Source organism: Lepidochelys kempii, chromosome 6, assembly GCF_965140265.1.
Source record: "Lepidochelys kempii isolate rLepKem1 chromosome 6, rLepKem1.hap2, whole genome shotgun sequence".
NCBI lineage: Eukaryota > Metazoa > Chordata > Testudines > Cheloniidae > Lepidochelys > Lepidochelys kempii.
The window spans coordinates 391,279-404,258 of NC_133261.1; the positions used below are offsets into that span (position 1 = coordinate 391,279).

At 59.6% G+C, this 12,980-nt stretch overlaps 1 protein-coding gene across 3 annotated transcripts in view; it reads right to left on the reverse strand.

The window, feature by feature from the left end:
• Window positions 1-1,089: 1,089 nt before the first annotated feature.
• The window catches only part of LOC140912248 (uncharacterized), a 30,442-nt gene continuing 18,551 nt past the window's right edge, over window positions 1,090-12,980 (reverse strand). For all 3 annotated transcript variants that reach the window (XM_073346396.1, XM_073346397.1, XM_073346398.1), the window contains 7 exons: window positions 11,377-11,493; window positions 10,859-11,056; window positions 9,981-10,394; window positions 5,926-6,279; window positions 3,760-4,071; window positions 3,115-3,468; window positions 1,090-1,607 (listed from right to left, as the gene is read on the reverse strand). In XM_073346396.1, the coding sequence (XP_073202497.1) occupies window positions 1,603-1,607; window positions 3,115-3,468; window positions 3,760-4,071; window positions 5,926-6,279; window positions 9,981-10,394; window positions 10,859-11,056; window positions 11,377-11,493 (1,754 nt within the window). In that variant the 3' untranslated portion in view covers window positions 1,090-1,602. The remainder of the gene's footprint in view (window positions 1,608-3,114; window positions 3,469-3,759; window positions 4,072-5,925; window positions 6,280-9,980; window positions 10,395-10,858; window positions 11,057-11,376; window positions 11,494-12,980) is intronic.

Consider the following 12,980-nt stretch of genomic DNA (forward strand, 5'->3'; position numbering starts at 1 on the left):
CCGGTCAATGCACCCCACGGAGAGCAGACCTGCTTCCCAGGGACAGGCCTGCGTCCCCACAGCCCCACTCCACATGCTGCCCCAGCTGGTGAGGGTCCCCCAGAGCTGGCCCCTCACAGACGCCCCTTCCCAGCATGTTACCAGTCACCCCGCACTGCCCATGGGAGCCAGGCCCCGCCCCGGGACCTCAGGGGGATCCTGCCCGGAGAAGCCAGGGCCACCCCTGTCGTGGGGACAGCGCTGGGCTCAGTGCCGGGGGTGGCCCCGAGCGCGGGAAGCTGAAGAGCTCTGCAGGATGCGTGAGACCAGAGCGGATGTTACAGCCCAGGCCCCACCCGGGGTCCACGGACAGTTCGGGGCTCGGGGTGGGGGAGTTGTGGGGGCAGAGGAAAAATGGGAACTGAGTTGATCGTTGGGGGACAACAGGCCAGGCCAGGCCAGGGGGCAGGGTGGGTGGTTTGCAGGGGATGGGCCATGGGGGAGACAGGACTGTGGGCTTGTATGAGAAGGGGGGTGAAAGTATTTTGGGGTGAGGGCTGAGGGGAGGGGGTTAAAGTGGGACTGAGAGGGGGAAATGGAGGTAGAGGTGTGTAATATGGCCTGGGGTACAACCTGGACTTGGCAATTGCTGTACCCCCTTAACTCTCTAGCCCAGGGCACCTCTCCCACGACTCTGCCAGTGACCAGCAGTCCCTCCAGCCCTGGCTCTCCCCCATTCATTAGCCTGTGTCCATACAACCCACACAGTTACACACAGGCTCTGCCGGCCCCTCCTGCACGGTGTAGAGGGAGACACCCGCACATCCCCCAGCCCCAGCCTGGCCCCCCAGGAATGTGCCTCTTGCACAGCTCCAGACCCCCCTGGATCAGCGTAAGCTCGTTAATTAGTTCATCATACCATCAAAGGGTACGAATACGCACCAGCGTTTGTAACCAGAGTAATTCCCCAAACTTCAGTCGAAACCACACTGGCTGAGATAAAACATTAAAATAACAACATTAACTGCAGAAAGAGAGATGTGAAGGGCTTGTAAGTGGTATAAGCACAGAAGTTCAGAGTTGGTTACAAAAAGAAATAAAAGATAAAACCACAGTCTAATTTCTTTAAACTTTATCCAGCTGAGTCAAATTTGGAGCAATAAGATTTCTCTTCCCCAAAAACCGACAGCAGCCGGTGCTAACTGGAAAGCTTTTCCCGTTAGGACCCCCCCCAGTTCAAATGATTCTTTGTCTTTCAAACGACCCTGTTGCCTTCAGTGAGCGGGCGGGGGAGGAGAGGTGCCGTGGTGATGCCAGTGTCCCTGAGTTTATACTTTTCTCCAGGTGGGCTGCCCAGCCACCATGTACGTCCCAGTTCACCTGTGTCCCCCATCGTGGTCCAGCAACAGCACCCGCTCTCAGCCGTCACCTCTCTTGGGTGGGGATCTGCATGGCTCTCCCTCCTGACCGGCGTATTTCCAGGCTGCCCAGCACCCTGCCTACACCGTGAGCTCCCCAGGAGAGTCGGACCGCCTGGCCACCAGCGGCTCTGCTTTGCTTTTCTCCTCAGAGACGGTAACCGGTGCAGGCCAGATACCACCCAGCCCTTCTACGCCGGCCCCTTTATTCTGGAGGTAAAAGCATTCGAGAGAAAACACATTAAAACAACCAAAGTATCTACACGCGGGCTAATCAACTTACCAGGCATCACCCCTCCTCCCCACCTCCCCAAGGGCTCTGGTCTGCGTCAGTCCTTCCAGCCCTTCACCAAGGTACGCTCAAGCCTAGAAGAGCCACTTTCATCCTACCTCTCTTCAGGGGGCTGGGGAAGTGGAGAGAGCGGGAAATCACCAGCAGGAAAACAAAGGAACCAGGGGTTTTTGATGGGATGTAAAAACTCAGGAGACTCACTGGGACAGGAAGAGGCAGCTTTGAGCAGGAAAGAGGATGGGCATAGACCAGCTAGGGCCAGAGACGGCTTGTGGGGCTAGAGAAGACTCCAGGATTCAGAAGAAAAACCATCCCACGTGCCCCCAGAGAACTCTGACTCCAGCCCAAGGAATGCTCCAGAGTGGTGAGGAAACTGAGGCAGGGAAACACATGTACGGTTTATTGCTTTGGTCTAGATCTGTGTTTCTCACGCTGCTAAATATGGAGTGTGCAAATCTGTGTGCCCTGGCTTTCACTATCGCTTGTCCCTTGGAGTGGGGACAGCTGTCTCCTGGGTGTCCCCGCGTGGCCAGGAGTCACGCTGCATCTCCTGCCTCAGTTTCCCCCTCTTCAGGGCCCCTTTAAGAACTCACCCAGTTCAAATAGAAGTTCAAACAAACCCCACAAGGGATCCCATTTATTTAGTCTTCCAGGCCCCTCAGCCCCAACCCCAGGTCAGTCTCTCCCCCAGCAGCCCAAAGTATTTGAAAAACAAAGCACAAACTCCTACAGTCTTTATACCCCTCTCAGCTGGGCCCAGCCCCCTCTTCCCCAAGGGTGTGTCTGTCAGACTCTGCCCTGCTTCTTGGCCAGGGTCTCTGCCAGGCCCCCTGCCTGGAGAGCTTCCCCCCCAGCCCAAGGCAAGCCGCCCTGTTATGCTGCTTAAGAGGGAAACTGTAACCCCAGAGCGCCCACCCAGCGGGAGTTCTGGCGACGGTGTGTTTGAGATACAGGGGGAGGAAGTGGGGTTTGGGGGGGCATCACTGATCCCGGGGCTAGGCAGCGAGAGCACAGGGTCAGAGCTCTCGGGGGGGGTGCAAGGCAGAGGATCTGCACCCCACAAGTAGGCAAAGAGAGCCCAAGCCCTGGGCTGTGGCTGGACTCTGGTCAGACTCTGGAGGCTTAAAGCACACGGGGCCCAGGGAAGTGGGTCACCCACACAACAGCCAGGAAAGGTGCAGCCAGGAAGCGCTCTCACAAGGGGTGCGTGTGTGCAACACACCATGTTGAGTCCCCACCAGCTGGGGTAACCACCTGCGTTAGGCTGTAGCCCCCGACGGCAGGGGTTTGTCCTGTCCTCTGGGGCAGCTGCCCTGGCCGCTGTCAAGGGGAAGGTGCTGCGCTAGAGGGGCCCTGGCCTGCTCCAGTTGGGAAATTCCTAACATCCTGTACGAGTTGCAGGCTTTTCAAGACGAAAGATCAGACCTGTGACCTGCAGCTCCCTGCTGCGTCTCTCCACTGGGGTCCGTAGGATGACGTGTCCCACCCGGCAGACGTACTCTGCCCCCTGGTCTCTCTGCACCGAGGGGGTGAAGCGGAGTCTCGTCTCCTGCTGGAAGCTTTTCCCGTCCTGTGTGTGGGGAGCTCCGGGCTCGATTCTGTACTCGGCCGAGTTCAGTATACGAACAGCCGCCCCAGCCCCCCTGTTCCTCCTGAGCCAGGTCACACACAGCACCCCAGGGAAATGCCCCACCATGCGGCAGCTCAGGGTGATTTCCTCCCCCGCCGTCACTGACTCGGGTTGGGAGATTTCCGACACCTCCGGGGGCCGCAGGAGACCTGGGGAATGAAACATCCAGAGACAGTTACAGGCCCCGCAAGGGGGAGATGGGGCCTGGTGAGGGCTGCTTCCCCCTCCCTTCAGGCGGGAGAGATCTGACCCCTCTGTGGGGCTGTTACCCCATAAAATCACCCCCGGGTGTGACTCTGTTACACCCCGACCCATCGGCGTCTCCAGCTGGAAAGGGGGACGAGGAATATTAGCTCCCAAACCTCATTCATGCCTCAGGGACCCTGTGGGGGCAGCGATTCCTGCTCATTCCCCGTCCGACCCCAAGAGGCCCCCCTCACCTGTGTCCCCGGCTCTGATCTCTCTCTCGATCGGGGGCTCTCGGGGGCTTTGCTGAACGGACACTCGGAATCTGAGCTCCGGACGGTTCAGTCCCTGGCTGGGGATTCTCCAGACGCTGGTAGCGCTGAATGTGAGATCCCGGTTCTGGCTGACTTCTGGGGTCTCATCTCTCCCGCTCCCTGCCCCGTCCCAGGTCCACTGGATCCGGTGAATCTCCCTGGGGTAAAAGTTCTGCATCTGGACAGCAAACGGCACCTCCTCCCGGGGCTCCCAGTGTGGTAACACCTGGATCTCGGACACCTGTGGCTGGGCTGCAGGGAGACAGCAGGAGCGTCAGTGAGAGCAGGGGCTGGTAAGGGGGAGACCTGGAACGTGTCTCCCCAGAGAACTGAGTCAGGCCCCGATGGGGAAGGGGCGGGTAGGGACAGACCGGAGCCAGCCGGGGACTACACCTCATGAGTCAGCAAGGCCTGTGTTACGCCTTGGGGCAGAGAGCTCTCAGGCTGCCAGGCCACGTGCTGGGCACATGGGGGGGAGGGATAGCTCAGTGGTTTGAGCATTGGCCTGCTAAACCCAGGGTTGTGAGTTCAATCCTTGAGGGGGCCATTTAAGGATCTGGGGCAAAAATTGGGGATTGGTCCTGCTTTGAGCAGGGGGTTGGGCTAGATGACCTCCTGAGATCCCTTCCAGCCCTGATATTCTATGATTCTATGATACATAGGCGCCAACTCCGAGGGGGCTCTGGGGCTGCAGCCCCCACGGAAAAAAATGGTGGATGTTGAGCACCCATCAGCAGCCCCCCATCAGCTCCTTCCCTCCCCCCCACCCCCGTCGCTCACCAGCAGCCCCCCAAAGGTAACGAGAACACACCGACCCCTCCTAAAGACAAGGTCAGGCTGACGGGGTGAGGGATAGCGCTGGTTTGACCGAACCAACGTGTACAAGGTGACGGGCGGGAACTAACTCGGTCCGACGCGCATCGTGTTTGTATCGGTGTATACAGAGGGGTCTCAGAGGGGGTGTCCTTGGCCAGCTGAGTGGGGAATGGAAAGTCCCGCCGTTCCCTGAGCTAGTCCGTAGCGACGGGCACACGTGTGTTCGTGCCCCTGAGCCGGGCACTAGGACCGTGCTTCGTGGGCAATAACCATGGCCGGGCGCCTTCACTCCTGCGGTGGAGCTTGTGGTCTCGTTGGGGCTCACGGCACAGATGTCGCCTCACAATTTCCTGCCCCGTTTCCCAGCCAAGGAGCGTGGGGGGTGGGGATGGGGCTCTCCTGTGAGGGCAGCCTGGCTACTGGTGTATGGAAACCATGGGAGATGGTGGCCATCTTTGGGACGGGCAGCCTCATTTTCATGTGGTCGGCCACCTTTCCTGAGGGCAGCCGGTAGAGTCAGCAACAGGAGACAGCAGCCATCTTTACTGAGGGCGGCCTCGGGAGTGGAAAAGGGACCATCCCTGCTGAGGGTTTGAGTAGCTTCAACCCCAGGAGGTGGCGTCAGCCCCACGGCACGGTGTGGGGAGCAGCAGCTCCCCTGGGCAAGGGCCAGTTGTGAGCATAAGAGCAAGGGCTGGGTACACCATTAATCGCTTTGCTTAATTACAGCTTAATGTCTTCGCCTGTCCCTTTGCCGCTGGTTGCCAGTGGGGTTTAATCATGGCAACCATGGGAAGGAGACAGACCCAGCTGTTATTAGCAAACAGTGTCAACAAAGGTCGGATGCTTTAGGTAAAACCTTCTCAAAGGTCCCATTCCCGAACCAGATCCCAGATTTAGTTGAAATTCCCTAGAAAATTCCTCCTCTGCCCTCAGACCCTGGGCCATGAGTTTGGGGAGGACACACTGTTCTCCTCCTGCGAAACAATCAGGGTGAGTCCCTGCCTCAAGTGGAAAACTGAACCCCGTTTTAAACAGAGGGGCTGCTGCACCCGCCCATCACTTCTCTCCAGACCTGAGAACCCTCTTTCCCCAGCACGGGGGGAACCTGCGAGCAGCCCACGGGCAAGTCCCCAAACGTTGCAGGACCCGCCCCACGTGCTGGGAACCGGCGGGAGGAGGCTCAGCCCAAAGCGACGCTGAACACCCCAGGTGCCTGAGAGCAGAGACCTCCTCAGCCACAACAACCCCAGCGTCAGCGCGGCTCTGCCCAGTCCCGCTCACTCGTACCTCGGAGCTCCAGCGGCCCAGTGGATTTTCCTTCAGGCTCCGGTAGGGTTTGATGTTCCACGGAACACAGGTACTCTGCCCCGTCGTCCTCGGGCACCGAGGGGGTGAAGCGGAGCTGGGAGGTCACGCTGTAGGATTTCCCGTCTGGCGCGGCTGTGGGGTCTGGGGTGACAATCTTGTGGGTGCCCAGAGTGTCTAAGCACCGGAACACCGGCTCTCCTCTTTTCTGTCGGTACCAGGTCACGCTCAGCGCCTTGGGGTAGAACCTGGATATTTGGCAGCTCAGTGTTACCTGCTTCCCGGGAGCCAGGACGTCTGACTGGGAGATCTCGCACAGAACTGGAGCCTGTGGGTCTAGAAGACGTGGAAATTGCACGTTATAGTTACGGCACCTGGAGATCTGACACACGCTCCCCATCACCATCTGGTCTGACCTGGCCCCATGTCCCCAGCAGCCTCTGCCAGGCCCTCCCCTCACCCAGCGAGAGCTCCCCTGGATGACTCCTGTAACACACACAACCTCAGGGGTGCTGGGGTTACCCGGGAGAGGGGTCAGGAGTCGGTGTGGGGCCACAACTGCCCTGATGGTGGGGGTGAGTGGAGCAGCAGTAGGCTGTTATCCTCTGTGTGGATCAGGCACTACAGGGGGGTGACACAGGTGCTGAATTTTTTTCCCCAGTGGAGGCCCCACCCTCACTCTGCCCCGAGGCCCCACCCTCACTCTGCCTCTTCCTGCCCCTGCACCACCCCCTCCTAGAGGCCCTGCCCCTGCTCTGCTCCCTCCCCCAAGGACCCCCCTGCACACCGGCCACTTGCTTGTCTTCTGCCTCACCCGAGCACCTCCTGCCAGCCGCTCGCTGCTCCACTGGCCCGCTCTGGAGGCAGCCCAACAGCTGATCGGTGGCCAGCCTGGGGCCCCAGTACCGCTGTGGCTGGTGGGTGCTGAGCACCCCCTATTTTTTCCCAGGGGTGCCTGAGCCCCAGCGCACCCCCGGAGTCGGCCCCTATGGGGGACAAGAGCGTCACAGCGACCCGCTGACAGCAGAGGAAGGGGGAGACACAGAACTCTTGGGATCTGTCACGGAGTGTGGGGGAGTCCGGGCCCTGCACCCCCTCTTCCTGCGATTCCCCGTGACTCTCAGCCAGCCAGTAAAACAGAAGGTTTATCAGACGACAGGAACACAGTCCAAATCAGATCTTGTAGGTGCAGACAACAGGACCCCCTCAGTCAGGTCCGTCTGGGGGGCAGGGAGCTTAGACCCCAGCCCTGGGGCTCCCTCTGTTTCCCCAGTCAACTCCCAGCTGAAACCCTCTCCAGCCGTCTCACCCAGCCTCGCCCCCCCACTTCTCCAACCTTTGTCCAGTTTCCCTGGCAAAGGCGTCACCTGGCCCCAACCCCCATCCTGGGCTCAGGTTACAGGCTCAGGTATCGTCCCTCCGGTGAAGTCACCCCCGGAGATCCCCATCCCCAACGCAGCGGGTACCTGCAAAACTCCCACGCAACATTCCCAGGTCAATCCGCCCGCTCCCTGCTCCGTGACCTGTTCCATTGCAGGCTCGGCAGGGGAGCGTCGTCTAGTGGTTGCCGACGCTTCTGCTCACGTCTCCCAGTGCCTCACAGCCATGTCCCAGCCCAGCCGGTCCTTTCTGTCTCTATCCCCCCAGCCCAGCCCTTCCCTCACTGCTCCTCCCCTTCTCCACGGCACCTGGGTGCCAGCTTGGGGGTGGGGGGCATTGAAAGCACAAGAGAGACAGGTGTCAGAGTGGCAGCCGTGTTAGTCTGTATTCACAAAAAGAACAGGAGGCCTTGTGGCACCTTAGAGACTAACCAATTTATTGGAGCATAAGCTTGCGTGAGCTACAGCTCACTTCATCGGATGCTCACTGTGGAAAATACAGTGGGGAGACAATCTCCCTATTCTCCGTTCCTGCGCCCAGTGGGAGCACAGAGCAAGCCCCGCTCAGCCCTGGCCCAGAGCACGCTCTGAGAGCTCGGGGTCGCGGAGCACGCTGGGTGCAGATGGACGGTGCAGAGAACTTAGCTGCCAAACTCTCACGTGCTTCTCCTGAGCACGTCAATGGTGATTGTCAGTGGTGCACAGCGGGGCTAAATTTGGACCAATTTTCACACAGGTGGCAAAAGCTAATTCTGACTCCTAATGACCCTCCTGCCAAATTTGCAGCCCCCACTCCTAAGCAGGGAGGTGCATGAAGGTTAATATCAGCCAGGGGTGTATTAACAGGAGGGTCGGACGTCAGACACGACAGCTCATTGTCCGGCTCCGCTCGGCACAGGGGGGGCCCAGCTGCAGTACTGTGTGCCATTCTGGGTGCTGCGCTTTGGGAAAACTGGGGGCAACCTGGAGAGACTCCAGAGGAGAGAAACAAACTGATCAAAGGTTTAGAGACCTGACCTGCGAGGAAGGGTTAAAAACACGGGGTGCGGTTAGTCTTGAGAAAAGGTGAGTAAGGGGGAGACCTGTTCAGTCTTCCAATGGGACAGGGACTGTATTAAAGACAGCAACTGATTGTTCTCCATGTCCACTGACGGCAGGACAAGCAGCAACGGGCTTCATCTGCAGCCAGGGAGTTCTAGGTTCGATATCAGGAAACAGTGTCTAGCTCTGCGGGGAGCTCAGCCTGGAACAGGCGTCCAGGGGAGGTCGTGGGGGCCCCGTCATTGGAGGTTTTTGAGAACAGGTTGGACAAACCCCTCTCAGGGATGGTCTAGGGTTACATGGTCCTGCCTCAGCACAGGGGGAGACTAGGGGACCTTTCAGGTCCCTTCCAGACCCATGTTTCTATGAGTTTCTCAGTGCAGCAGTTGTAAGAATTTTTTGACTTCAGCAAAACAAAGTATTTTTCCTAAACATGTTCATTGAAATAGCCCAACCATTTTAGATGAACCCCCCCCCCCAGCACTGTGACGAAATGGGGTCCTATTTACCTTGTTATGTTGCATGTAAGTCCAACTGTTGTATACTAACACTCTGTGTGTGCCTCAGTTTCCCTGGGTGCTACACCAATGCCTAGATGGTAAGGCTGCCCAGCTGTAAACACTGGAGCCCTTCGTAACCTGAGCCCAACACCTTTTTCCTGGGGGAGGGCTGACGGGTGTGCCTGGGGAGGCAGCTGGGAGGGGACTGGCAGTCTGGGAGTGCAGGGAGAGAGCTCAGGGCCATGGCTCTGGGCTTCCCTTGCCCCAAGATGGATTAGGCTAAAAGTCATTGATTTCTGTGCTAACAAGATCTATGCTATGCTGTGTCCTGATCAACTAATAAATCTTCCATTTTTCTGGCTGGCTGAGAGTCACGGTGGATTGCAAAGTCGGGGTGCAGGGCCCTCTGGTTTCCCCAGGGGGTCCCCTCCAGGTGGGCCCGCCAAGGGGAGGCATATGGTGAACAGGGATGCTCGATGCTCCAAGGTCAGTCTGGGAAGGCCAGAGCTGAGGTGGCTGTTTGCCCTGGGCAGCGAGCCCTGCGGGCAGACACGCCACCCCAGAGTCCTGGCTGGCTTCAGAGAGAACAGTTCCAGAGCATCAGACCTGCGCTCCATGACACCCACAAACACAAACGCACTCCAGGACAAAAGAGCTCGAGGCAGACACCCAGCCTGGGAAATTTCAGCCTCAGCAGTTAAAGTTTGGCAAAGTTACAAGCAACCAAAAACAGGTGCTTACAATGGGAAGTGTCGGGCAATGCCAACATCTGCACTTAAAGTTATTTGAACAGCACCTGGAGTGTCCTGGGCTCTCTCCGTGCAGAGGAAAGACACGGCCCCTCCTTTGAGGCGCTCCCCAGCTGTCGATGGGTTACCATTCGGTTGTTTCACATGGATTGTGCCCCCTCAGAGTGACTCTGCCCATGCTGGCAGAACCCCACCAGGGATGGGGCACCTACCATCTGGCCCTTTGCTGACCGGTGGAGGCTTGCTGGGAACGTCTCACAGAGCTCCCAGCACCTGTCCCTGGTGGGCTGCACGTTGAACAATGTTCAGTTGACATGGGCCCCTTCCCTCCCATGTTACCCCCCCCCCCCACAAACACTCACTGTTACCTCCTGCCTCTCCCTGGGCATCTTCCTCCTGTGCAGGATCCGACACCGTGTGTGCAGCCGCTTTGGTCTGGTTGTCAGGCACCCCCTGATCCTTCTCGTTGGTCTGACTGCCGGGCCCCCCCTGATCCCCTGCTTTGGGCTGGCTGGTGGGCACCATTGCCTCCCCACTGTGCTGGTTCAGATCTGTCTCTCCCTCCTCCCCAGCCGCACTGTGCTGGGCTGGGAATGTCGCCTCCACCGCCGGCCGTGTCTGTGGGGAGGCTGCCCCCGCTCGCTCCTCATCCTGGGCTCCCGTCTCCCCCAGTGGCTCCGTGTTCGGGGATGGCCCCTCTGCCTCTGGGCCCCCCTGCGAGATCCAGGATGATGCCCTTGGGCCCACGTCAGACGCTTTTGATCCAGAAGAATTGGAACTTTCTGGGAAACAAACCGAGCCGGGGGGGGTGTCACCGAGGGGCCCCACGGGGTCAGTTGCTTTGGCAGAACCAGAGCCCCCAGGTTACCCTGAGCCTGGGGGGCCACAGGCTGCCCCAGCCCTGCCTGGGTACAAAGGGTTAATTCAGGCCCCAGAGCCTCTGGCCAGTTCATCTGTCCACATCTCCTGATATTTAGGCCCAGACTCTCACCAGTGTTTAGGTTCCTGGCCTCCATTGCAAGAACTGAAATGGGTTTAAGCTAGTTCCTGATTCTGGGGGGGCCTGAGGCATAGGGCTTGAGCCATGGGGGCTGGTGAATACTGCTGACCCCACGTGACCCCATCAACCCCCCCCATGCAGTGTCCCCCCGTCCTCCCACTGTGGGATCTACACGCACACGCAGCGGAAGGTGACCGACCCCATAGCGTGACCCCTCTGGAGTCGCTCTCCTCTCCTGCCCCTCACCTGTGACCCGCGCCATGTCCTCCTGCTCCTGAATCTCGCTCTGGTCCTGGCCCTGAGCAGGTAACAGCGGCTGCTGCTCAGGCCCCTTCCCGGCATCGCTGACCCCGTCATTCACCATCAGCACCATGTCCTCGCCGCGCGTCTTGTCTCTGCTCCCAGCTGGGTCCTCGGGGGGCGTCTCCCCTGCACTGTAAGGACCTAGACAGAGACAGTGGGACACACGGGGTCAGAGCAACACAGGGGGTCAGTGTCGGGGGGTCTGGGAGACGCGTCCGGCCGGAGCTCGGGGCCAGGAACGGCGGATCCCTGAGAGCAGGAGGGTGAAACCTCCCCTGGGGATGGGCCCTGCTGCAGGGGGCTCAGTCTGTAGGGAGACCCTCCAGCCCCGCAGCCCCTGGGGTGTCCCTGGCTGTGTCCCTGTCCCCTCGGCCTCCCCAGACTCTCTGCTCCCTCCGGGGCCACGCAGACACCTTCCCCCCCCCCGCCCCCCACTGGCCAATGGCACCGTCCCCCGTTACCTTCCCGCCTCTTCCTCCGGCAGTAAATGGCTAACGCAGCCGCAGCTCCCCCTGCGACCAGGATCCCCAGGGTCGCCCCGATCGCGGCGCTGGTGTGATCCGCTCCTGCTCTTGGGACTAGGAGAGAAAAGTCAGACCCGGCTCACGGCACCGCCCCACACCGGAGAACGGGCTCCCCGTACCAACGGGACACCCGGGACGGTCTGACTGGGCCGTGCTCCCAGCCTGCCCGCCAGGGCCGTTTGCTGTGCTGAGGACGGAGACTCCAGCCGCTGGGAGCAGCTGCAGAAGCAGCCAAAGCAGGGGGTGCTGCACCAGGGGGAGGGGGTGAAATGGGGCCCAGCTGGAGCCACCCCTCCCCCAGCACCCCTGGACTCAGAACCATGCAAGGGAGACCCCCCCCACCCCACCCAGGGGGCACTCACGCCCAGGCGGGGATTCCCTTTCCATGGGGTTTGGGGGGGGACAACGTAGGGAGCAGCCAACCAGCCCCCCCTCCACACACACACACACAGAGCGGCACATGGTGAGAGCACACAGCAGACAAGTGACAAGGTCAGTGACCGCTCTACCCGGTCCCTGCTGAGTCAAACAAAACCTCTTCATTTCTTAGCCCGTCCCCCGCCCTTCTCTGAGGAGGGTGTCACAGAGTGTGGGGGAGTCCAGGCCCTGCACCCCTCTTCCTGCGTTTCACCAGGACTCTCAGCCAGCCAGTAAAACAGAAGGTTTATTGGACCACAGGAACACAGTCCAAAACAGAGCTTGTGGGTACCACCTGGACCCCTCAGTCAAGTCCTTCTGTGGGAGCAGGGAGCTCAGACCCCAGCCCTGGGGTTCCCTGCGTCCACCCCCTAGCCCCAAACTGAAACTCTCTCCAGCCCCTCCTCCTCTGGGCTTTGTCCCTTTCCCAGGCCAGGAGGTCACCGGATTCCTTTGTTCTCCAACCCTTTAGCTCTCACCTTGCAGGGGGGAAGGACCCAGGGCATCAGTGGCCAGGAAACAGGGTGTCGGCCATTCTCTGTGTCCAGACCCATGCACACACCTGCCCTCTAGGGCTCTGCAACGATCATACACCCTTACCCCACGCCCTAGAGACTTAAGAACTACACAGGGGAAACTGAGGCACCCCCACACTATTCAGAGGAAACATTAAGAACAGTCCCGCTTCATCACAGCTCCTTTCATCTGGTGCAGCCAGGTCAGGGGAGAGTGGTTGGTGTAGACGGTGAAGTGTCGCCCGAAGAGATAGGGCTCTAGTTTCTTGAGGGCCCACACCATGGCCTGGCACTCCTTCTCGATGGCCACGTAGTTTTCCTCCCGGGGTTGCAACTTCTTGCTCAGGTACACGATGGGGTGTCTCTCCCCCTTTTCGTCCTCCTGCATTAACACCGCCCCCAGTCCCATGTCTGAGACGTCGGTGAACACCACAAAGGGCTGGTCAAAGTCTGGGTTTGCCAGAACTGGGCCACAGACCAGAGCCTCCTTCAGCGCCCGGAAAGCCTCCTGGCACTGCTCGGTCCAGACCACCTTGTCTGGCTTCCCCTTCTTGCATAGCTCAGTGATGGGGGTGGCTATGGCGCTAAAGTGGGGCACAAATCTTCGGT